The sequence below is a fragment of the Cetorhinus maximus genome, chromosome 1 (genome assembly GCF_964194155.1).
Source record: "Cetorhinus maximus chromosome 1, sCetMax3.hap1.1, whole genome shotgun sequence".
Lineage (NCBI taxonomy): Eukaryota > Metazoa > Chordata > Chondrichthyes > Lamniformes > Cetorhinidae > Cetorhinus > Cetorhinus maximus.
The window spans coordinates 70559130-70585562 of NC_135879.1; the positions used below are offsets into that span (position 1 = coordinate 70559130).

The 26433-nt window shown below is 41.7% G+C and overlaps 1 protein-coding gene across 2 annotated transcripts in view; it reads left to right on the forward strand.

Moving 5' to 3' along the window:
• Positions 1 to 26433, forward strand: part of klhl2 (kelch-like family member 2) — a 141248-nt gene that overhangs the window by 94418 nt on the left and 20397 nt on the right. For both annotated transcript variants that reach the window (XM_078542154.1, XM_078542161.1), the window contains exons 7-9: positions 20407 to 20523; positions 21912 to 22061; positions 22654 to 22771. In XM_078542154.1, coding sequence (XP_078398280.1) covers positions 20407 to 20523; positions 21912 to 22061; positions 22654 to 22771 — 385 coding nt within the window. The remainder of the gene's footprint in view (positions 1 to 20406; positions 20524 to 21911; positions 22062 to 22653; positions 22772 to 26433) is intronic.

The window sequence follows — 26433 nt, forward strand, 5'->3', positions numbered from 1 at the left end:
AGATTCTGAGGGGGCTTGACAGGGTGGGTGCTGAGAGGATGTTTCCCCGCGTGGGGGATTGTAGAACTAGGAGACGAAAAGGAATTTCTTCTCTGAGGGTTGTTAGCCTTTGGAATTTTCTACTTCAGTGAGCAGTGGAGGCTGGGTCATTGAATATATTCAAAGCTGAGTTAGATTTTTGATCTACAAGGGAGTTGAGAGTTATTGGAGTCAGGCAGGAAAGTAGAGTTAAGGCCACAATCCAATTAACCATAATCTTATTGAATGGTGGAGCAGGCTGGATGGGCCAAATGGCCTACACCTATTTCTTATGATCTCGAACTAAGAGGTTTAGTCCTAGGTTAAGAGTCAGCTATTTAAGACTGAGATTACGAGAATTTTCTTCACTTGGAGGGGTGTGAATGTTTGGAATTTTCTACTCCAGAGTACTGTAGATGCTCAATTTTTGAGTACCTTCAAGGTTAAATTCGATAGATTTTGGACTCGACGGGAATCAAGTGATATGGAAATTGAGGTTGAAGATCAGCCATGGTCTTACTGAATGGCAGAGCATGCTCAAGGGACTATGAGACCAACTCCTGCTTCTAGTTCTTATGTTCACCTGCCTCCCACCCAGCTACTTGTATCTTTTGAGAGCAAGAACAGCAATGTCATGAGAGCACCATTTGCCTACAAGTCGCACAGTATTCTGATTTATATCACTATACCATCATTGTTCGTGCATGAGTGTCCTGAAGTTCCCTAGCTAACCCCATTATGCAAGCATTATCACCAGATGGACTGCAGTGTTTCAAAGACCTTCCCAATGTAAAATGGTGAGCATTATATGCAGGAAAATGATGCTAAATAGCTTTATGAAATAGGTTTGACTATGTCGATTGCATCATTGTGCTGCGCTTTTCATAAAAAAGCATTGTAATTGTCTCTTGGGGAAATTTTCCCCATGGTGCCAAATGGCTTTTTTAAGAGAATATGTGATCTGTTTTAGTGAGATTGACACATTTTTAAAGAGAACATTTCGTTCCCAGGATGTGGGTGTTGCTGACGAGGTCAGTGTTTATTGCCCATCCCTAATTGCCCTTGAGCAGGTGAACCACCTTGAACCGTTTCAGTCCATGTGGTGTTAGGTACGCCCACAGTGTTGTTAGGGAGGGAGTTTCAGAATTTTGACCCAGTGACAGTGAAAGAGCGATCATAGAGTTCCAAGTCAGATTGGTGTATGACTTGGAGGGGACCTTGGATGTGGTGTGTTCCCATATAACAGCTATCCTTGTTTTTGGTGGTGGAGGTCATGGGCTTGGGTGGCGCTGTTGAAGGTAGATTGTGGACAGGCTTTGGGGAACGAGGAGGTGAGTTACTTGTCGCAGAATTTTCAGTCTCTGACCTGTTCTTGTAATCACAATATTTAAATGACTGGTCTAGTTATGGTTGTGATCAGTGGTGATCCATCAGGAACAAAAACAGAAAATACTGGAAAAACTCAGGTCTAACAGCATCTGTTAAAGAGAAAAACATAGTTAACGTTTTGAGCCTGCTCTGAAAACGAGTCTCACAGACTCAGTGTTAACTCTGTCTTTCTCTCCACAGATGCTGTTAGACCTGCTGGGCTTTTCCAGCATTTTCTGTTTTTGTTTCAGATTTCCAGCATCTGCAGTATTTTGCTTTTATCGCTGTCATCTGCTGGTAGTGAATTCAGCAATGGTAATGCTGTTGAACAACTATTTTGTTGGAGATCATCATTGCCTGGTACTTGTTACAGTATGAATACTACTTACTACTTATCAGCCCAGGCCTGAATGTGATCCATAGAAGAGTCTAGGGGCAAGCAGAGAGTGTTTGTGTGCCAACATTTATGTTTGATTTGTGGTTGGCTGAAATTGCATGGTATTCTGAATACTGCACAGGGATAATGATGTCTGACCAATAGGCCAGCAATGGTGGTGTGGAGTTAGGAAAAGCTTTTACCACATACTCAAGTGTTGTAACAGCTGTGCTAATTATTTTTGTGCCAGAATTTTTTGATTATCTTTTTCATTACTCCCGGCAGGAAATGTAAAATCTGCAGAACTTGGCAAGAACTGGCATTATGTGTCAGGATGATTTGGTTTGATTATGTAGAAAGGGAACTGTTCCCACAAATTATAATTGACATAAGAATGAAAGCAGAGGGAAATACAACAATGTAACAAAGGATGTTTTTTCCTTTGAGGACTTGGCACTGTGAAGCAGCTTTTCAGACTCTAGTTCCTGGTTTGAAACACATTGGCAGTTCATGTGGGAGGTGGGGGAGGAAGGCAAAGAGAGAGGGAGGGGGAAAAAAAAGTGTTGGATAAAGGACTTGGGGAAATAGATTAGTCTTAAAATCAGGATGGAGAAAAAAATACCGGTTAGGACTTGTGTAGGCGCAGACCTTTTAGCTGCACTTAGTGCAAGAGGCCAAGGCTATGTTCTTGATGTTGGCCGACTTCTTTCTGGACTGTCAGACCCTTTTTTGCTTTGATTTCAATTTCAGATGTTCCACTACCTAATCTATTCACATGTTGTTTGCCTTCACTATGCCTTTTATTCTTCTTTGCACCATCTGATGATGAATCTACCTTGTATTCATCTCCTGTTTTTCCTTCAAGTGCATTATTGGTCATTTTGCATTTCCTCTTCATGTGTTTTTCTCTCCTTTCCATCTTGATATGATTTAAATGCATGTTCACATTTCATTTTCAGCCCTGACTAAGTGTTATACCCAGATGGTTAACCTTTCTGGTCTCTCTCTCGCTCTCTTTCCACAAGTATGGGCTGACCTGCTGTGTGTTTGTAGCATTTCCAGACTGAGTGTGTTTATCTGCTTAGTACCTGGGAAAAAGGTAGTAACACCCTGGGATCAACTAGAACTTTTGCCAATGTATTGCAGCCATGTCGTGAGCTACCTGACGATCTCCTAGCCTCAAAATCGGAAGGAAATAATGCTCTCCAAGCTGCCTATGTGGGGAATGCTGAGTCATGATTTAAGACAGAGTGAGATGGTAGCTTTTTTTAATTCATTCGCAGGATGTGGGCTTCGCTGGCTGTGCCAGCATTTATTGCCCATCCCTAGTTGCCCTTGAGAAGGTGTTGGTGAGCTGCCACCTTGAACCATTGCAGTCCATGGAGTCCCTTCTTGATTTTCTGTCTTTTTCTCTATATCCAAACTAAATTTGAAGACTTCAGTTAACAGTGGAGAGCGCTAATCCAGGGTTTCACATCACCAAAAATATATTGCTTTTTTTTTTAGAAGAACAACTTGAATATAAATGGCACCTTTAGCACAGTAAAAATGTCCCAGGGCTATTCAAAGGACAACTAATGAATATGGCACCAAGCCATATAAAAAGACATTAAGCATTTTCAGAGGTAGATTTTTAATGAGTATCTTGAAGGAGGAGAGATAAGTGGAGAGGCGGAGAGGGTTCGGGGCCGAGGCAGCTGAAGGCACGGCTACCAATGATAAAATGATGAAAATTGGGGCTGTCCCGAATTGTAGAAGCACTGAGATCATTACATATAGTGCAATGGAAAAATGTAAATAAACAGGAAATGGAAAGTGTGCACATTGGCCTTTCGTTTTTAGATTCAAATCCAGCCCAAACTGATAGGATGAAAGCATCATCTGTCTGCTAGCGGGGACATTATGTAAAATGATGCAAACAGCTGCAACTGGTGGAAATCTGAAACAAAGGCAGAAAATGCTGGGAATACACACCACAACAGTTATCATATGTGGCGAACACAGACAAGTTCAATATTTGGTTGCATCTTTTAATTAAAAGCAGAAAATAAATTCAAAACACATGCATTTAAACAGTCAGAGCAAAGAGAGGGGCTGATGAGGGGTGGGGGGAAGAACACACAAGGGGGAAGCATGGGTGGAGTCACCTGTAATGTACTTGAAGGAAAGGATATGTTTAGATGGCTGAGGTAACCTTTATATTGGTTGATTGGAAGAAGCATAATAAAAGATTAAAGACATGAGAGAAAGATGAAGCAGTTGTGTGAACAAAAATTTAATCCATTCTGACCTTACTTTCCCCCCCATCCCCCCAACCGAACAGGGCTTTGACCTCCCGTCTGAGCAAAATTGAGGCACTTAGCTAACTCACTGAGTCAAAATCAACCACACACCCCTCCCCTCCCATCTTTCTTCCCCTCTCATTCTCCCCTCTCCTGTCTGTGTCCTTTACCTTTCTCTCCTTTGGTTGAATTATCTAATCACCCTTTAACACTTCTTATCCTGAAAAGTGTCCTAGGTCTTGACTTCCCTATGTTCAATGCCAGGAAAGATCAGCTAATACTTCAAAACAAAAAAAATCCAAGAGCCAGATTAGATGTATTAATATCAGTGTCCATTGCAGTGCGTCGTAGGGTCTAAGAAGCATGCCTGACTGGAGATTTACAGCCATCAGTAGGACTGAACTGGCAATATTTTTAAAATTTCTAACATTATTCCAAACCAGGCAATGGGGCTAGGCTGAGTAATAGGACCCAGCTAGAGTTTTAACTTTATTTTTATTAACATGAGAACGTGAGTAGCTACATTATTTTGGGGAAATGAATGATGTGGAGAGAAACAGGAAGCTGACGTAAGAAGATAGGGGAAGGTTTGGAATCAGAGCAGGGGGAAACAGTAAAATTGCTAGCCTGGAGGCAGAGAACTGATTGGAGAAGGCAGAGTACAAAGGGAGGTAAGTGGGGAAGGTGATTAAAAATAGAACTGGTAACTTGCAGGCAGCGAGCCCTCGGCTTAAAAAAATTAAAACATAAGGAGAAGAGGATGCTCGACATAGTTGGAGACAACATTTAAGGGACCCTGTGCTCAGAGCCGATAATTGCATCCTGACCGGCAACGATTAACATTGAAAACTGACAGCCTGGATTTTGTGGTCCACTGGAATGAACGACGTTTTCCACTCATTACACCGAAAGCTGCCCACAAAGTTTTTGCAGCGGAGACTTGTTCTTGTTCAGTGCGGCAGCCTCTCTGAGGGATCTTTGGCGTCGTAAGCAGGGAAAATAACAATGAGACTCTTCATCAATCAGATTGAAGAGTCCTCACCTGAGACACGCTGGAAATTCAATTTATTTGCATAGTGTCGCTTCTAGTGGTGCCTCTCAGACCAGTGTCGATTTCTCGGGGGCAACCGCTGCTATTGGTCGCTAACTGCGTGGTCCCGCCACCGTTCTTCATTGATATCATTGAAGAAAGCAAAACTGGTTGCAGTGCTGCCTGCATCCAAGGAGTAGATATAAATCTGCGTAGCTGCGTGAACAAATTTAATCCCTGTGTTCTAAACCAGGAAGCATAAATTAGTTGTAAGCTTTCTACAGAAAGCAAAACAAAGGTTGGGAAAGACAGATGGGATTAAGAGAGAGATAAAAGACTCAAAAATTAAAAAAAATTTAATTTTATCTCCACCGCGTACTAACTTCTGAAGGAATGAGTCTCTACATTTGTAAAGAAAAATTTTCAGGGACAGGGAGGTTGTTTAGTAGTAATTGATACTTGCTGTTGAAAATTCACACTCCTGAATACACCAATTCTAACTTCTGCTGTTTTTATTATGTGACTAATGGGTTAGTTCCGCAGCTTCATGCCAACGCATTGATTTCAATGCCGAGCCTATTGGTGAGGGCTGTTGCAGCACACCCTGTGGAGGAGTGAAGCATCTCTGACAACTTTTGGATTTTTGTGTTTAATTGTGCATCTGCGGATTCCAAAGGTTGCTGACCAGCTCCCTTGATAGTAACAATGGTGCTGTTAGCTTCACTGCTATTCTTACTACAAAATATTGGCCACGTAAAACATTGCCAGAAAAGCATGACTAATAACTATGATAACATAAGTAGATACGAAGTGTGTGGATTAATCTATAACTATGTTACATGTTTTCTGCTTCTTTATTTAACAAATTTGCTTGATATTTTAAACCCCAATCTAGTTGTAATGTGACTTTCTATTTTCGATTGAGGACTAAAATTGAATTTTGTGAAAGCAAAATGATTATTACAGTAGTTTGCCATGATTCACAGATTAGTTTATTCTGTTCACCAGTTCTGACTGTTTTACCAATGATTTATAGTGGTGGAAAAATGCTACTTAGCTGTAGGGGAAATTGAAGTCAGTAATAAATTCTGTATGCAGACAGAATAAAAACCACAACTCCTAATCCTAGGAGTAGAGTCTTATCTAACAGGTGAAGGTTTTTGGGTGATCCATAAATTGAATGAAAGCAAAGGTAATTCTTATTAGATTAAGAACTGTCCAAGTTCCCTTTTAGATAGCTGCAAGAGGGAATCAAATATCTCAGCATTCTTTTTAAATATTCCTGGCTTGGAAAACATAGTAAAAGAAACCCCTTGGGCAAACCTAGAATCTAGAATAAATTAGTAATTTCCTTTGTCACATAATCTAGAGCACAGTGATAAGACAGTGTCCCTATGATTCTAATTCTGATGGGAGAGTGTTTTTTTGAGGTGTGGTGAATGGAGTGGGGGCAAAATATGTATTGAATGTTCTGATACTAATTGGGCAACTTAAAAATATAATGTTGCTATTGGCAGTGGTTTCTGCAGAAACAATGATAACCAAGTGACTGAAATAGCCGTTAGATGCACACACTAGAAAGCCCAGTGCTTTATGATTGAACAAATAAATAATTGTTGACAAGTTTCATGGGCGTTGGATTTCCCAATGTAAATGTTCGAGCTGGCTCATGGGCCGCATTATCGTAGAACCTGAATTAAAATAGTGGCAACAGGAAAGTAGCTAAAGGCATGAATACATATCTTCTAATTCTGTAATGGTTGGTTGTTGCTAAATCTACCTTGCTATATAAATGCTGCAGACTCATCAGCAAAGGGAACTGGAATATATCAATTTGAAGTAGTTTTGTAATTTTGAGTTGAAATGGGAGATCAGTACTGTATAGATGGGGTTAAGCATATTCCATTTAAATGTCTTGCCACAAAATGGCATAGGCTCAGGTTCATGAAGTAAATTGCCTTCGTTATGCATGCGTGACTTTCTGAAGTGTTGTGTAGGTTGGTTGTCCTGTAGAGCTGCTAATTAGTAATTTGTTGGAGGCTGGTAGTTGCTATGACAGCACAGTGGCTGTCGGAATATGAATATTGTGTAATACGCTGATCTGTTCAGCTATAAAAGGTGGAACGTTGAATTTATTTATTTTTCAGTTTAATTTGGTATTCAGAAGAAGAAAACAGATTTCAACACCGCTTAATTAGCATACTTTTGGAAACGTATCTATTTTTTGAGGAGCGGGGGGATAAGCAACGTTGATTGTTTTCCCCCATCCCCTTGTATAACTGGCAGAAAAATTCTAAAAGCTGGAGGTCTGAATTCCAGTTACCGACCAACAATGACTTTTTAATCCACTTTGAGTGCAAGGTGTCACTGTGTTGCTTGATGCAGAATTGATGGTGGCACTGTGTTTGCAGTTAAATTATGGTGAAACTTGGTGTAATGATTTACATTTTTAAATGTTAGTTGTATAAACTTTGAACAAATTCTACATCCTTAGTATGATTTTTAAACAACACTACCTTAATGCAACCTAGAGAAACTCATTTGTATATTGATATTACATATCAAATGAAATACTGTCAATATCTGCTGTAATCATAGACCCCAATGCTTTGCCTAATTCTTATAAGCAAGTTATTTGATTTGATGTAATACTTGCTTGCCAAAATCTAAATTTGCACTTTTGCAATTTATGAATTTTTTGCCACATTATTAATTCATAATTTCCTGATTCATAAAATCATACACTATATCAGGATATTGAGACAAAAGAAGATGGTTGCGATCGTTGGAGGCAAATCATCTCAGCCCTAGGATATCACTGCAGGACTTCCCCAGGGTCGTGTCCTAAGCCCAACTATCTTCAGCTGTTTTGTCAATGACTTTCCCTCCATTGTAAGGTCAGAAGACGGGATGTTTGCTGATGGTTGCATTCAAAACTCCTCAGATACTGAAGCAGCCTGGACCTCAGGACCTGGACAACATTCAGGTTTGCACTGACAGTGGCAAGTTATACTTGCACCACACAAGTGCCAGGGAGTGACCATCTCCAACAAGAGAGCGAGTTTAACCACCTCATCCTGACATCGCCATCATCAGATCCCCCGCTGACTAGACACTAAGTATCGTGGCTACGAGATGAGTTCAGAGGCTGGATATTCTGCAGCGAGTAATTCAATTCCTCATTCCCCAAAGCCTTTCCACCACCTACAAATCGGTAGTGTGATGGAAAACTTCTTAGTTTCCTGGATGAATGCAGCTCCAACAGCATTCAAGAAGCTTGACACCATCCAGGTCGAAGAAGCCGGATTAATTTGCACGCCATTCACCACCTTAAACATTCACTCCCTTCACCACTGGCAACAGCAGTTGCAGTGTGTACCATCTTTAGTTCCAGCTTCAGAAGGGGGGCCTGAATCTTTCAGATGGCAGAGTCTCATCCCGCCATCTGAAGGGTCGGCATGGAACACATCCCCATCAGAGTGTCCTGCAACCATTTCATGCTCTAATGAGCAGTGGCTAGAGGCAGGACTCCTGCTCCTCACTTGGGAGGAAGTCCCACCTTAGAGAGCTGCCGACTAATCTGTTTGGCTGGCAGCTCTCCAGTCCCTGCAGCGACAAGAGCTGCAGTGGAGTGGTGAGGAAATGCAGGACGATGCCTGAAACCAAGTCTGGGCACCGGATGCCCAGGCAAATTTAAAGGGTCCCAGGGTGGGGTGTGAGGGAGGTGGGTGGATGGTGGGGTTGGTGATTGGGTTCTTGGGGGAGAGACTGGGAGGAGAGGGAATTCCAGATTGAACTTCATTGATTTTCCTGAAACTATCTCCTGAAAATTGAGACTGGGTGGGAAATGGCCCTTAAGTGTCCAATTATTGGTCATTTAAGGGCCTCAATTGGGGCAAGAGTGGGCTTCCCGTCCGATGCACCTGCGTAAAATCGCTGCGTGGTCAGGTTGGGTGGGAATCTGGAGGGAATACCATTCCTTCAATTTCACACATCCCACCTCTGCCTAAAAACCTGCTGGTGGGGGAACGTACAATTCTGGCCACTATGTCTAACACACCAATGGAGCAATTTCCAACTTACCATACCAACTTATGTTAGAACTCCCTCCCCTTTCAGAAGGTCATGAATTCACTTGAGCTCACAATGAAAGCTATCAGTTCAGTGCAGCACTGAAGAAATGATGAATTATCGGAGGTGTGGTTTGCAAGAGGCAAAGCCGATGTGTACATTTTTTTGTTTCGTAGAGCTTACAATAAGTCAGCGGATAAATGCTCGATAGTTTAGAAAGAACAATTCTTGGGATGTAGGGATCACAGTAAGGTCAACATTCATTGCCCATTTCTGATTGCTCTGAGAAGGTGCTGGTGAGCTGCCATCTTGAAGCACTGCAGTTTGGTGGAAGTGCTTCCATGATGCCGTTAGTATTCCAGGATTTTGACTTACTGTATGAAAGAACAGCGATACATGTCCAAACCAGACTGCTGTATGACTTTGGGAATTTGGAGGTGATGCTGTTCCCATGCACTTGCTGCCCCAGCCCTTCTAGGTTTCTTCTTATTCGTTCGTGGGATCTGGGCATCACTGGCAAGGCCAGCATTTGCTGCCCAACTCTAATTGCCCTTGAGAACAGTTAAGAGTTAAGACAAGAGCTTAAAGCAAAATACTGTGGATGCCGGAAATCTGAAACAAAAACAGAAAATGCTGGAGAAACACCCCCGTCAACTAGTGGGTGGGAAACCTCGATTAAGGAAGAAGGAAGACATGTCAGAAGCACTGTTTTGGAAAGTGGCATTGTCGGAACAGATGCGACGGTGGCGAAGAAGCTGAGAGAATGTGGTCGACAGGGCCCTCAACCATGTCTGACCCATCTCCCATGCCTCTGCCCCCACACCTTCCTCTCCTTCCCAGAACCATGATAGCGTCCCCCTTGTCATCACTTATCACTCCACTAGTCTCTGCATTCAAAGGATCATCCTCCGTCATTTCCACCAACTCCAGCATGATGCCACCATCAAACACATCTTCCCCTCATGCCCCTTGTCAGCATTCTGTAGGAACTGTTCCCTCTGGGACACCCTGGTATACTCTTCTATCACCCCCAACACTTCTTCATCCCCTTCCCACGGCACCTTCACATGCAATCGCAGAAGGTGCAACACCTGCCCCTTTACCCCTTCCTTCCTCACTGTCCAAGGGTCCAAACACCCCTTTCAGGTGAAGCAGTGCTTCACTTGCACCTCCTTCAATTTGGTCTACTGCATTCGCTGCTCCCAATGCAGTCTCCTCTACATTAGAGAGATGAAATGCTGACTGGGTAACTGCTTTGTGGAACACCTTTGGTCTGTTTGCAAGCATGACCCAGACCTTCCTGTCACTTGCCATTTCAACACACCATCCTGTTCTCATGCCCATATGTCTGTCCTTGGCCTGCTGCAATGTTCCAGTGAAGTGCAGTGCAAACTGGAGGAACAGCACGTCATCTTCTGATTAGGCACTTTACATCCTTCCGGACTTAACATTGAGTTTAACAACTTCAGACCCTGAACTCTCCTCTATCTGCACCCTTTTTTTAAATCCCTTTTTTAAAATTCATTTTTAAAATTTTTTATCCACTTATTTTTATTTTTATTCATTTTTATTTTCATTCATTTATTCATTGTTTTATTTCCCCCCTTATCCCATTTTCGATCCCTTTTTCTTCCCCCCCCCCCCCCCACCCCCCCCACTGCCCCCTCCCCCCACAAGGGCCATATGTTACTTGTTCATGTTTTCTGAGTGCTTATCCTTGTCCTGCTATTATCACATTCTGCTTTCTTACCTTAATGCCACTATCAGCATCTTTTTTAGCCCTTGCCATTACCATTAACACTCCCTTTTTCCTTTTGCCCATCTTTGTCAGTCTCTCCTTTGCTGGCCTTCTATCCAGCTTCATCTGTTCCACCCCCCTTAAACAGTATAAATTTCATCACATTTTTACTTCTTTGTAGCTCTGAAGAAGGGTCAAATGGACTTGAAACGCCAACTCTGCTTCTCTCTCCACAGATGCTGTCAGACCTGCTGAGCTTTTCTAGCATTTTCTGTTTTTGCGTAAGAGTTAAGACATATAGGCCAGACCAGGTAAGGACAGCAGATTTCCTTCCCTAAAGGGCATAAGTGAACCAGTTGGGTTTTTAATGACAACTGTTGATAATTTCATGGTCCATTACTGAGACTCAATTCCAGATTTAAAAAAAATTGAAGTTCCACCAGCTGACGTGATGGGATTTGAACCTGTGCCCCCAAGACATTAACCTGAGTCTCTACATTACTAGTCCAGTGACATTACCTCTCTGCCACCATCTCTCTCCCCCCCCTGCCCCCCTCCCCTCCTTGGAGTCGTGGTAGTGGAGGTGACAGGCTTGAGAGGTGCCATGGAAAAGCCATGACACATTGCTGCAGTGCATCCTCAAGATGATACACACTGCAGCTGGTGGTGGAGCTGGTGAATGAGATGATGATCAGGTGGACTGCTTTGTCCTGGATCATGTTGACCTGCTTTATTGTTGCAGTTGCTCCTGTCCAGCAGGTGGATTATATTATATCGCACACCCTACTTGTTTCTTGTAGATGGTGGAAAGGCTTTAGTTGGTTGAGATGTGAGCCACTCTGTCCAGAATACCCAGGCTGTGACCTTCTCTCTAAGCCATGATGTTTATATTGGTCCAGTTAAGTTTCTGGTCAATAGTTAACCCCAGAATCTTGAAGGTGGAAGGCCTGACAAATAGCCATGCCATTAAATGTCATGGACAGGTGATTAGATTCTCTTGTTGGAGATGGTTATTGTCCTGCTGGTATGGAAGAAAGGCCCTTGTCTGCATTGTTATAATCTAGAAAGCTAGTTGGTGAAGGAAATAGTGTTTATTTCCAGCTACGAATTACAAGCAAGCACATAATAGAATAATTTATAAGCTGTGTGGTGCTTTTAAGATACCTTGTAGATGTGAAAGAACATTTGGTGCCAAGACACAGACCATCTGTTTAGCTACCTCCCTTCCCGAAGCACACCTAGCTGAATCCCCATCGCTAATTTCTCCCCCAGTTCATCTCATCTAATTTACTCATCTCATCTCACTTCCTACTCCTTTAGCATCATTCCCAATAAACTGCTGAGCACAGAGCTTCCATCTTTGTCTCCATATTAACTGGCAATGTAAATAGTTTCAGCATCACCAATGCATAGTGGCAGTACTATGTACCATCTACAAGATGCAGTGCAGCAACTCGTTAAGCTTCATTCAACAGTTTCTTCCAAACCCATGACCTCGAACTGCTGAGAAGGACAAGGTCAGGTGACAATTGGGAATACCACCACTTGCAAGTTTCCCCTCCAAGTCACTCACCATCCTGACTTCCGGAAATATATCATTGTTCCTTTACTGTCACTGGGTCAAAATCTTGGAACTCACTTCCTAACAACACTGTGGGTGTACCTACACCACATAGACTGAAGCAGTTTAAGGCAGTGGTCACCATCACCTCAAGGATTATTAGAGGTGGGCAACAAATGCTGGCCTTGGCAGCGATGCTCACCCCTCAAGAATGGGAGGGGATAAAAACCTCCTCATGCACCATCCAGCTCTTTTTGCCCCGTCCACTTCAAAATCATTGCCATCACACCCCTTCTCAAAGAACCCACCCTTGACACCTCTGTCCTTGGGAACTACCACCCAACTTAAACCTCCGTTTCCCCTTAGAGCCTTGAATGAGTTATTATTTTCCAGATTCGTTCAACTCCTCTATGACTCCCTATATATTTAAACACCTGAAGTCAGGCTTCTGCCCCTTATACAACCTGGAAAGGAAAGGGCCATTACCAACCTTCTCAGGGAAGATTGAGGGACACTCTGGTGTGTAGGGGTCATTTGAGCCAGATGGGTGGTGGTGGTGGTGGGGGTTGGGGGGTGGGGTATGCCGTAACAGCTGAGAGGGTGGGGATGTGCTGCCTGGGCTATGAGTGTGTGTCAAAAGGGGAGAGTGGTTGCTGTGCATGTGTAAGATTTAAAGGGCTGCATTGGGGGGAAAAAAACAGTGTACCTGCAGCATTCAGCACGGGACAGTGGCCTCAAAAATGGGGCAAACCTGTAAAGTAAGGGGCATTTGGTCACCCTGGTTTCTGCCCACTCAATAAATAGTCATTTTCAATATAAAATATGGTTTTATAACAATGGAGGTACTTGCATTGGAAGCAGAGAAAGTTCACTAGGCTGATTCCTGGGATGGAGGGATTGTCTTATGTGAAAAGGTTAAGCAGGTTGGGCTATGCTAATTGGAGTTTAGAAGAATGAGAGGTGATCTTACTGAAACACAAGATTCTGAGGGGGCTTAACAGGATAGATACGCTAAGAGTAGAATGTAAGGGGAATGTAGAACTAGGAGGCTCAGTTTAAAAATAAGGGATCTCCCTTTTAAGACTGAGATGAGGAAGAATTTCTCCTTAGAGGGTTGTTAGCCTTTTGAATTCTCTTCCGCAGAGAGCAGTGGAGGAGACTGGGTCATCGTATATAGTCATGGCTGAGTTAGACAGATTTTTGATCTACAAGGGAATCAAGGGCTATGTGGGTGAGGGAAGTGCAGGCAGGAAAGTGGAATTAAACCATAATCGGATCAATGATGATCTTATTTAATGGCAGACAGGCTTGATGGGCCAAATGCCGTACTCCTATTTCTTATGAACTTATTATATACAAGAGTATCTTTAGGAGTGTCACATCCCTTCACCACTATCTCAAATGCTCCAAGGATTCATCCTTGGCTTTTTGTAAAATCTGCACACTGAAAAGCCCTACATCTGAATATTGGGGTACCTGAAGCCATCATCTTCAAACCCCTGCTAAATGTCATGCACTCACCACTGACTCCATTCCCTTCCCCAGCCACTATCTCAGGCTGAACCAAATTGATCACCTGTGACTGTCGTCTTAGACCCCAAGCTGAACTTCCAACCCAATATTATATTGATCGCAAAGACTGCCTAGTTTCACCTTGATAAATCTTCTCCCTCAGTCCATCTGGCACTGTGAAACCCTTATCTATGCATTCATCACTCACAGGCTCACGTATACTTATGCTGTCCTGACTAGCCTCCCATCCTCCACCACCTGTAAATGTCATCTGCCTGTACCTAACCATGCATCAAGGCTCCTACGCCTTGTCCTTAATGCCTTGTTCTTAATGACCTACAGTGGTTTCAGATCCCTAGAAGCCTTAAACATAAAACTTGCATCCTTTTCGTATAAAATCTCTCCTTGGTCTCAACCTTCCCTACCTCTAATATCCTCTACTACTATAAGCTTCTCTTCCCTTAACCACAACACTTTTTTCTTCTGACTCTGGCTTAGTTTGCAGCCCTCCCTTCAATGCTTTCTGCTGCCTAGACCCCAGATTCTTGAACTTTTCCACCTAAGCCCGTCTGTGCCTTCACCTCCCTCTCCTCTCTAAAAACCCAACCTCTGACTTAGTGTTTGGTTGTCACTCCTAATCTCTTCATCTTTGGTTAATTGCCCAATGTTTTCTTTTGTCTCTGTGAAGCACCTGAGGACATTTTTCTACTTTAAAGGGCATATATAAATGCAAATTGTTGTGGGAACAGGAGTAGGCTAATCCTCTCCTGGAGTCATGGTTGATATGTATCGCTGTTGTAATTGCTCAGCTTTCCTCCATATTTCTTCATATCCTTCATTAACAACCTGTTGATCTTGATCATGAAAATTTCAATTGATCTAACAACCACAGCCTTTTGGGGGGCTTTCGAATTTCTATTCCCATTTATGTAAAAAGATTCTTCCTGATTTGATTCCTAACTGGCCAAGCTCTTATTACTGGTATAATTCTGGTGAATATGTGCTCTACCCTCACCACAGTCAGTTTATCCTTCCTGAAGTGCAGTGCCCAAAACTGAACACATTACTCGAGATGGAGTTTGACCAAAGCTCTATACAAATGAAACCTCACTTCTTCGCTTTTACATTCCAGCTCCCTTGAGATAAAGGCTGAGATTCCCTTACCCTTTTGATTACATTTTCTACCTGTTCAATACTTTTTAGTGATTTGGGTACATGGATAGCGAAATTACTTTACTCCTCCATAGCTCCTAATCTCTCATCAATAAGACAAATTCTGATTTATCTTTCTCAGATCTAAAGTACATGTCTGGATAGTTCCCCACATTAAACTCGATCTAGCATAATTTTACCTACTCACTTAGTCTGTGTCCATTTGTAACTTCTGGCTTCCGTTTACACAGCTTATTATGCTTCCTACTTTAATATCTTCTGCAAACTTGGATCTGTGACTTTATTCCTTCATCTAAGTTATTAATATACATGGTGAAATGCGGAGGCCAGTATAGATTCTTTGGAAAGTCATTTGCCGCATCCTCCAAATCAGGGAGTCCCCACCCCCAACTTGTTGCCTCCAATTCTGTGCACTTAAAAAGTCATATAAATTTTTTCCACCCCTGGGCTTTTTAATCACACGAATGTAGGGTGACCAGAACTGCACAATTTTCCAGCTATGATCTCACCAAGGATCTGTTTTGATTTGAAATCAAATATTCCTGAGATCCACAATCACATACACAAGTTCCAGGCTTTCTTTTTCATATTCACCTGCTTTAAAACATGGCTGCCATCTATTAGCCATTGTTTTGTTGATCAAAAGTCATTGGTTATTATTGCCTTTGTGATGGAATCTGTGGTTTCAAAGCTTGTATTGTTTGATACAGACCCTAATTCAGAAGGGAAACTGAGAAACGAAACTGACCTTTCCAGTTTTTAAGGAAACTAAGACTGAAACCAAGCTTGGAAACCAAAACTTCTGGGAGACGGAAACTGGTTGAAACTATATAAAGGACACAGAGCCATCAGACCAGGTGATGATCTCAGTATGGGCAGGCTGAGGTAGACAGACTAGATCCAGAAGCTGAGAATAGGCAAATATACAGTTGCTTCAGCTGTTTCTGTTACTTGAGGATAACATTGGTGGATCCACGCCTTACAGACCCTTGTAAGCGGAGCCGAGGAAGTTCTGCCAATATATGCCGTTTTTAGTGAAGATCTTGCCTCTGAAACTCGCTTGTGTGCTGCTGTAGCTCAGACCAGGCTAAATCCTAGAAGAAGAGGAGCTGAATTTCTTTGAAGAAGGCAGAGTTTTGAGGGACTTTGTGACTGAGGTTGATGATGTATGTGCTGAGTGGACCACTGAGCCAACTTGTAAGATCTGTCTTAGGTCTAAGTGCCATTTAATGTATAATTTATAGTTTATAATCAACCACAGTTTGCCTGTTAATTCATGTTTAACTTATGTTGGTTTTGGGTTTTAGAGTGTAGCTGGTTACCCAAGATAGTATTGAGTGTTTGCTTCGTTTGTCTCTTGTATAGTTAAAAAAATTGTTATAAACTGTGGAATTTTATGGCTTCATTCTTTCAGTAAGTAACTGGGATTTCGGATTTATTTTTAAAATAAAGTTACAAGTCTTGACTGACTGAGATCATGACACCTTTTTCCCCCAAATTGCCATCTGCCTTCTTATGAACAATAAATCCTATAATCTTTTTTTGTATCAGCCCTGAATAACTATTAGCCAATTGAGTCATTGGATGTTCCAAAAGACACGTTATTTTCTAATTTAGATTTTAGAAAAAGCTCCCCGTTGCCATTATTAGGTTGACTTCAATAAAAATAATGGCCTAGATTTTATGGTTGTATTAATAGCAAACTGTCAGCATTTGCCAGCTGTTATTACAACTATGAAACTTTTGGGTTGCCGTGTTTAAATGCACAAATGTGGATGCTAGAATTTGCTGTCAGTGATTCCCTACTCCTTTGCAGGATGTGCTGCTGAAGTCCCTGCGGATGGAGATTGTTTGAAATCCCTTTGATGTGAACTTCTATTTTTACACTTAGCTTTGCTCTTAAAAACCCCTGGAAAAAGTTACTACTCATGTATCTGGGATTTTAACAGTGTTGTTCATACTTAGTGCTGACCAACCTCTCTGGCCCTGAAAAAGTAATTTTATATTTGTTAAATGTCAAATTTCTCCATTATGATAATTCTATAGGTTTTTAAAATAAAAATTATATATTTTTAAAAGTTTGATATTTTGGCTTTTACCTTGATCCTGTTTGCGTGTCCCAAGCTATATTTCGTCCACTGTAACAGTATTAAGAAGTGAAAGATAATTGGTATATTTCACTATTTGGTTTGCTGTCTGTGACATTTCTTCAATGTTGTTGGCTACGTAACCTGCTCAACTACATCAGTGTTGCTGGATGCAGGAGATCCCCCTACAATTGATGCCAGAATCAAATTAATCTCTGGAATGGTGAAATCCACTGCACAGCAATTGCTGAATCTTTGTGGACAGCTTTCTTTGAGGTCAGTGATGCTACTTTGCTTCTGCCCTCAAAACCCAGACCAGTATCACAGTTTGAGGGTGAGGTTATAAAGCTGCAAGTTGATAGTTCTGATGAGAAATTTGTATCTGGTTGAGTCGGCGAATTGCAATGATGTAATTTTCTGAAAATGTATTGCTACCTCACATTTCTTGCATTATATGTCTCCCATTTGCGTTTGCTGTCCATCTCTTACTCTTTCATTCTGTATTCATTTTTGGTGAATTGAAGGAGTTTGTATTGTTTCTGGAGTGATTTGATGTCACAAGGCACAATTGAGCACTCATAGACGAGTGTTACATTTCCATTGTATTTCACAGATTTTCAAACTGAGCCTACAAATTAATCCCAGAAGATAGTTTGATCTGTGTCTGGGACTGTACAGAGTCTTAAAAGTTGTTGCATTCTGTATTTTCTATGTTTCCTGACTTGAAGCCTTTTGAGCAAGGCTCATCCATGGTCTGATTACTGCACTTTAAAATTTGATGGGATGGGAATGGAATCTGGTTGCTCGAGCCTGACATTTTGAAAATTGGAGATGAGGAGGTTAGGCAAAAGATGCTTATTAAAATGGAAGCCTTCATTTCTGTTCTCTGTAATTTATACCAATGAATGTTTTCTGTAGTTGTGGTATTGACTTCAGCTGAGTTGTGGTACTTTGAGTTGGGATGGGGGTTTGTGGATTGTTATGACATAGCAGTTGCTAAAGCCTGAATTGTTTAAATCCCAGAGAACAACTGCCATAACCTATATTTTCAATTGGTATGTTTGAAATGCAGCTCTGAATTCAGGAATAAAACCACCTCAGGAGGTTTTTAATATAAAACTAAATTAAATATTTATCACAAATTTGATTGAATTCTTTGAGGAAGTAACAAGAAGGGTTGATAAAGGTAGTGCTGTGGATGATGTGTACATGGATTTTAGCAAGGCATTTGACAAGGTCCCACATGGCAGATTGGTCAGGAAAGTAAAAACCCATGGGATTCAGGGTAATGTGGCAAACTGGATAAAAGGTTGGCTTTGTAACAGGAAACAAAGGGTAATGGTCGATGGTTGCCCTTGCGAACGGAAAGTTGTCTCAACTGGTGTTCCACAGGGCTCGGTGTTGGGACCCTTGCTGTTTGTGTTATATATTAACGATTTGGATGTGAACGTGGGGGGCACGATCGGGAAATTTGCAGATGACACAAAGATTGGCCGAGTAGTGGATAGTGTAGAGGATAGCCATAATCTCCAAAACGATATAGCTGGGTTTGTGGAGTGGGCGGTCAAGTGGCAGATGGATTTTAACATAGAGAAATGTGAGGTCATACATTTAGGGAGGTCACAGTTACAGAGATTACACAGTAAATGGGAATATACTAAGAGGGGTAGATGAAGTGAGAGATCTTGGCGTACAAGTACACAGGTCCCTGAAGGCAATAGTTCAAGTAGACAAGGTTGTAAAGAAGGCATATGGAATGCTCTCCTTCATTGGCAGAGGTATAGAATATAAAAGTAAGGATATAATGTTGGAATTGTATAGAACACTGGTGAGGCCACAACTGGAGTATTGTATGCAGTTCTGGTCACCACATTACAGGAAGGACATAATAGCTCTGGAGAGAGTGCAGAGGAGGTTTACAAGAATGTTGCCAGGGTTAGAAAAGTGTAGCTACGAGGAGAGATTGGATAGGTTGGGGTTATTTTCCTTAGAACAAAGAAGGCTGAGAGGTGACTTGATTGAGGTGTACAAAATTATGAGGGGAATAGATAGAGTGGACAGGATAGATTGTTTCCCTTGGTGGAGAATTCTAGAACCAAGGGACATAGATTCAAGATAAGTGGGAGAAGGTGTAGAGGGGACATGAGGAAGAACTTTTTTACGCAGAGAGTAGTGGGCATCTGGAATTCGCTGCCCAAGTTGGTGGTAGAGGCAGAAACTCTAAACTCTTTTTAAAAAGTACCTGGATCTGCACCTTAAGTGCTGTAAACTGCAGGGCTATGGGCCGGGTGCAGGAAGGTGGGATTAGAAAGGGCACCTTGGGGTCCTCGGGCTGGCATGGACAAGATGGGCCAAATGGCCTCCTTCTGTGCTGTTACCTTACTATGGTTCTAATTTAGCAACAAATTAAACACATACACATGCCTGCAAATTTCTACCATAATAACTTTAAACAATTCCCCAAATTAATACTCCTAGGTAAATCTTCACCAAGGCAACAATAACCCATAGACTTTAAACAGACACCAGGCAAAGCACATTTCACCTTACGAATTCAAAATGAGGTTCCTTACAATTTGGTTCCTTTGCACAGTTGTAGGCTTACAGGCTGGTTAGATCTTACATGCCTCTGACTCTCTCTCTCAAACTTCTTTTGGTTTATACCTAGCTTCCCCTTTTGAATGTAAATTTTCCATTGTATTACTAGATTTTTACAAATTTTGCCTCTACTAGCAATAATCCTTTCATTCCGCCAATTTTTAGTAATACAAACACTTTGTTTGGTGTCTCCCAGCTAGGTGCAAGATTTTACCCATTCTTTTGAATGATTTATTCAACAAATGTAAATTGCACTTTGCCGTTTACTCCTTACGTTTATTGAATTAACATCTCAAACTACTATACAGCAAGCACTCAGACTAGCTGGTTTTAATCCAATTAAGCCACACATAGACACAGACCCTACTACAATTCCAGTTTAAAAATAATATCCAATAACATTATAGAGATTAATCTCTTCATGACAGTCTCGAGGGTTATTTTTTCCTCAAAGGGCTCTTCCACAGGTTGGTTGGAAACCCACAGACCTGAGGTAATTTGTAGTGGACTGCAGGGATATGTCTTGCAGAATGTATGAAACAATTGGATAAAAGGCTGTAGAGTGGTACTAACCCATCATTATTTCGATCAGGTTTTTGAAGCAGCCATCTCCTGGGTAAAACATGATAAGGAACCCCGGCAGGAGCACATGGCCCGACTGATGGAACACGTTCGGCTACCTCTTCTCACACGTGAATACTTGGTGCAGGTAACATTACTATATTGAAGTTAAATTATGGCTTGTAAGGGTCAAATCATTGTGAATTTAATTTTTGAAAGTTACAAATAATTAAGGCCAGATCTTTTGCATTGTCTTAGACTTGTGGGGATGAAATTAAGATGAACCATTTTATCTTCTATATCCATCACCTTAAAATTAGAGCCAATATAGACAGAGCAGTCTATCAGTTGCAAAGGAATTTTTTTTGTCCCCTAATATTACCGTGGGATACTTTAAAGCAGGCTTGTGGGAGCTATGCTGTGTGTGTATGTTTGTGTGTGTATGATTAACTTAATTAAGCTAAAGATTGTCAGACTGCAAGATTTGAATCATCAAAGGGGTTAAGTGTAAAAAAAAACATTTTTGAAATGGAGTTGGGTGAGCTAAGATGTAGTGTGAATGGAATTTGCATTTGTAGATAAGTTGCGAGGTGGTTTGATTTTCAAAGGGACATGATACAATGTTTTACAACTGGCAAAATAGATAAGGCAAAGTTAAGTTTATTTTTCCCAAAAGTGCTGGCCATAATGACCACATGAAAGATTTTTATATTCTGGGAAAAGTAACTTCCAAAGCAAGGGTGAAAGAATGGGATTTACAGATCAAAAGGGAGAAAATATATTTAAAGAAAGATGGAAAGCTGTATGGGGAGTGGCCATGTGAGATTGTGAAAGGTGGATTGTGTGAAACAGACCTTTTGAAAAAGCAGCCGCTAGCCACCCAGAGAAGTATTTGCTTGTTCCAGAGAGCAAGGTTTTGTTAAAAGCCTTGGAATTACATTGTTGAGTGAGAGGGAGAGAGAAGCTGTGAAACACCTCCCCTATAGCAACAGTGGGTGCTTGTGGTAATATTGCTGGATGTTTTGTGGATTAAGAATCTATTTGGACTGCTGTCTGAAAGGGGCGTGCAGTTGGGAGTCTAGTTAAGTAGGAATCTTGTGAGAACTGTTATAAGACTAAGTTTAACTATGTAACTGTAATCTTGTGTGCTTAAGTTTTCTTTTTTGTTAATGTTTTAATTTAATCTTTAAAATCTTCAAAGATGGTAGTGGACTCTTTACTTCTGACTTCAGTGCACAAACCCCCTCATAATAAATACAAATTGCAAAATTGTTGTGATAGCTTGGCCAAGTTTCCCTTTGGGATTTGGTCAGCCTGGCAGATACCACCTGCCATATCATAACACAGTGTATTGATAAGCTGTAGCATAGAGGAAATGTATGTGTTCTCTAGGCGAACTAGAATCAAGTAGTTGGAGTTGGTTTTACCAGATTATTGGCAAAACTATTCGCATATGATAAAGGAGAAAAATAATTTTGTGTTAAATGTTATTCTAAACTTGCTTATGGCATTCAAAATATTGATTTTATTTAACAGAGAGTAGAAGAGGAGACACTGGTTAAAAATAGTAATGCATGCAAAGATTACCTCATCGAAGCGATGAAGTATCATTTGCTTCCAGCTGATCAACGTGCATTGATGAAAACAACCAGAACAAGATTAAGAACACCAGTCAGTCTTCCAAAGGTATGTGATTCTCAATATTTCAGTAGTTGCGCAATCAAACACATTAATTATTGCCACATCCACACAACTATGATCAGATTTCATAACATTCTTGCTACCAACTCCCCCTTTAATTTACTCCAGCCGTAAGTGTTCAGCCAAATATCATCCTCTTGAGTTTCATGCACAGGAACTATCTAGGAGTGAATCAAATCATAATACTGTAGATTGCCAGATTGGCTAAGTTGATGATATAACTGCTTGCATCTTCTATTACAGAAAGCCATATAAATTTTTGTGACAAAATCAGGGCAGGATATTAAGGCAAGTTTCATTAATAACCATTTAGACTACATATCAAAATAATGTAACATATTGTGTTTTCCTCATTCTAACAGTTGATTGAGAGATTTTTTTTCTCTCTTTTTTTTTCCCTCCTTTGCTTTTTGAATAACTGCATGAGTTTAGTTGAGGGAAGAGCACATTTTCACAGTATGGGTGTATTGAATCTTAGTTTTTTTTCCTTACAAAAGTAAAATAACAAAGTTAATGATATCTTCTGCAGCTTAAGATGTAATGCAGAACTTTAACTGAACACCACTTTAAATTTCAGGTTCTGGTAGTGGTTGGTGGTCAGGCGCCAAAAGCTATCCGCAGTGTGGAGTGTTATGATTTTGCAGAGGAACGTTGGTACCAAGTTGCTGAACTTCCCTCTCGGAGGTGCAGAGCAGGTAGACAAGTGCTGATTAATACTTGGCTTTGGATGATCTTGACTTCGGATATAAAGTGTTCCTAATAATGTCCCTGAAAACCTATCTCTTTGACCGAGCTTTCAGTTACCTAACCTAATATCTCTTCATGTAGCTGGATGTCCAATTTTGACTGATAACACTCCTTGGGTTGCATAGAGGTGGAAGCGCCTTGGGTTGCTTTGCTATGTTGAAAGCCTCATGTGAATGCAAGTTGTCGTAATCGTTGAAATTGTATTCTGAGGAATTGATATATCTTTAGTGTCTAGGCTGGGTATGCTTTGAAGCAAGATTTTTTTTATGTACCAAAACTGGCAAATGACAGTCACAGTAATACTCTAGAAAAAAAGTGCTTGTTTTTGTATGATGCCTAATCACGTACACCTAAATCACATAAAGCATGCCATGCACAGGCATTATTGTTATATTGTGGTGTATGGCAGCTGTCTTGCTGGCTGAAAATAGAAAGTGATGAATGTCCAGTTAATTTATTTTTGACGGTGGCGGCTGAGGGAAGAATGTTAGCTGGAATATTAGGAGGTCTGCTTCTCTTTGGTCAGACTTTAAAGGCTATTCAAACCACCAGAGCAAGGAGATGGAGTCTCAATTAAAAGATTAGAAGCAAAGCATCTCTTGTTAATATAACACTTCCTCAGTATTGAACAGATGCATAAACCTAGATTATGTGCTCAAGGCTTAGAGTGGAACTTAAACCCTCGGTCTCATTACTTGGAGCTGAAAATGATACTTGAAGCTGAGTCTTAAAGCCCATTGTACAGGGACCTTAATTCCGCCTTGATCTTATTGTATAACAGCCTTGGGAATGCTTGATGCTGACGACGGATATCAAATACTGGAGCAAATTATCATTTCCTTCTAAGGACATAATTTGGGGAAAAACTCTCAAAGTTCCTAAAGGTTTCCTAATAATTCTCTGATTTATGTTAGCCAAAATATAGCCGAAAAGCAATTTGAAATTATCATATGGAAGTCCCAGTCATATAATAAAGCTGTGTTTTTGTTACAATCTTTGTTCATTCATGGATGTATGCATTAATTCTTCAATTTCACAACACTAAAATAAATGCAGTTTATATTTATCCCTCGATTACAAATTCTTGGTAGCTTAGTTCTGGAATAGCAAGATATGACCATAGATTTATGAGCTATCGCCTGGTCATTCCTCCATCAGAAAGGCTGTGTATAAATACAGTGATTTTATTTCAAATTTAATGTAATTTCAAAGAGGGAAAATAATGTACATGAGTCTGCCTTAATTAGCCCTAAGTTGGCAGTCATGACTCAGCGATGGTTAATGCCCCACTCTAGGGATTTGAACACAAAATCTAGGTTGACATTCCAGTGCTGTACTGAGGGGCTGCTGTGCCATCTTTTGGATGAAACATTAAATGAAGTCCGTGTCTGCCCCATCCGATACATGTAAAAGGTTCCTGGCAGTATTTGTCCCCCAGCCAACATCATTAAAACAGATATCTGGACATTGTCTCTTTTTTTCTTATTTAGTCACAGGATGTGGGTTTCACTGGCTAGCCCGCATTTATTGTCCATCCCTAGTTGCCCTTGAGAAGTTGGTGGTGAGCTGCCTTCTTGAACCGCTGCAATCCATGTGGTGTAGGTACATCCACAGTGCTGTTAGGATTTTGACCCAGCGACAGTGAAGGAATGGCGATATAGTTACAAGTCAGGATGGTGTGTGACTTGGAGGGAAACTTACAGGTGGTGGTGTTCCCATCTATCTGATTCCCTTGTCCTTCTAAGTGGTAGAGGTTGCGGGTTTGGAAGGTGTTTTGAAGGAGCCTTGATGAGTTGCCTCAGTGCATCTTGTAGGTGAATATGTGTTGGTGGTGGCGGGATTGAGTGTTGAAGGTGGTGGATGGGGTGCCAATCAACCAGACTGCTTTGTCCTGGATGGTGTTGAGCTCCTTGAGTGATGTTGGAGCTGCACCCATCCAGGAAAGTGGAGAGTATTCCATCACACTCCTGCGGATGGTGGACAGACTTTGGGGAATCAGTAAGTGAGCTACTAAGCTCGAGCCTGAATATTGTCCAGGTTTTGCTGCATACGGGCACGGATTGTTTCAGTATCTGAGGAGTCGTGAATGGTGCTGAACATGGTGCAATTATCCATGAAAATCCCCAATTCTGACCTTATGATGGAAGGAAGGTCATTGATGGAGCAGCTGAAGATGGTTGGGCCTAGGGCGTGACCCTGAGGAACTCCTGCAGTGATGTCCTGGGACTGAGATGATTGACCTCCAACAACCACAACCATCTTTCTAGGTATAATTCCAACCAGTGGAGACTTTGTCACCTCCTGATTTCCATTGGCTTAAATTTTGGTAGGCCTTCTTGATGCTATATTTGGTCAAGTGTGGCCTTGATTTTGAGGGCAGTCACTATCACCTCAACTCTGGAATTCAGCTTTTCTGTCCTTGTTTGAGCCAAGGCTGTAATGAGGTCAGGAGCTGAGTGACCCTGGTGGAACCCAAACTGGGCGTAAGTGCCGCTTGAGCACTGTTGACCACATCTTCCATCTCTTTGCTGATGATCGAGAATAGGCTGATGGGACGGTAATTGGCCGGGTTGGATTTGTCCTGCTTTTTTTGGGCAGGCCATACCTGGGCAATTTTCCACATTACCAGGTAGATGCCAGTGTAGTAGCTGGAACAGCATGGCTAGGGGCGTGCCTAGTTTTGGAGTGCGAGTCTTCAGCACTATTGCTAGAACGGTGTCAGGGCCCATAGACTTGGAGTATCCAGTGCCTTCAGCTGTTTCTTGACCTCATATGGAGTGATTTGAATTGACTGAAGACTAACATCAGTGATGCTGGGGACCTCAGGAGGAGGCTGATATGGATCATCCACTCGACACTTCTGGTTGAAGATGGCTGCAAATGCTTCAGCCTTGTTTTTTGCCTTGATGTGCTGGGCTCCATCATTGAGGGTGGGGATATTTGTGGAGACTCCTCCAGCGAGTTGTTTAATTGTCCACCACCATTCATGACCAGTTGGTTGTGGCAGGACTGCAGAGCTTAGATCTGATTTGTTGGTTGTGGGATTGCTTAGGTCTGTCTGTCACATGCTGCTTCTGCTCTTTGGCATGCAAGTTGTCCTGTGCTGTAGCTTCAATAGGTTGACACCTCGTTTTTAGTATGCCTGGTGCTGCTCCTCTCATGCTCTCATGCTTTCCTGCACCCTTGATTGAACCAGGGTTGATCCCCTTGCTTGATGGTAATGTGAAAGTAGTGGATATGCCGTGCACTGAGGTTACAGATTGTGTATGAGTACAATTCTGCCGCTGCTGATGGCCCACAGCGCCTCATAAATGCCTAGTTTTGAGTTGCAAGATTTGTTCGGAATCTATCCCATTTAGCACTGTGGTAGTGCCACAGAACACGATGGAGGTTATCCGCAATGTGAAGATGGGACTTCGTCTTTGCCTTGCGGTGGCCACTCCTGCCAATACTGTCATGGACAGATGCATCTGCGACAGGTAGATTGGTGAGGAGGGCCAAGTCGGTTTTTCCCTCTTGCTGGTTCCCTCACCACCTGCCACAGTCTAGCAGCTATGTCATTTAAGACTTGGCAAGCTCAGTCAGTACTGGTGCTACCCAGGCACTCTTG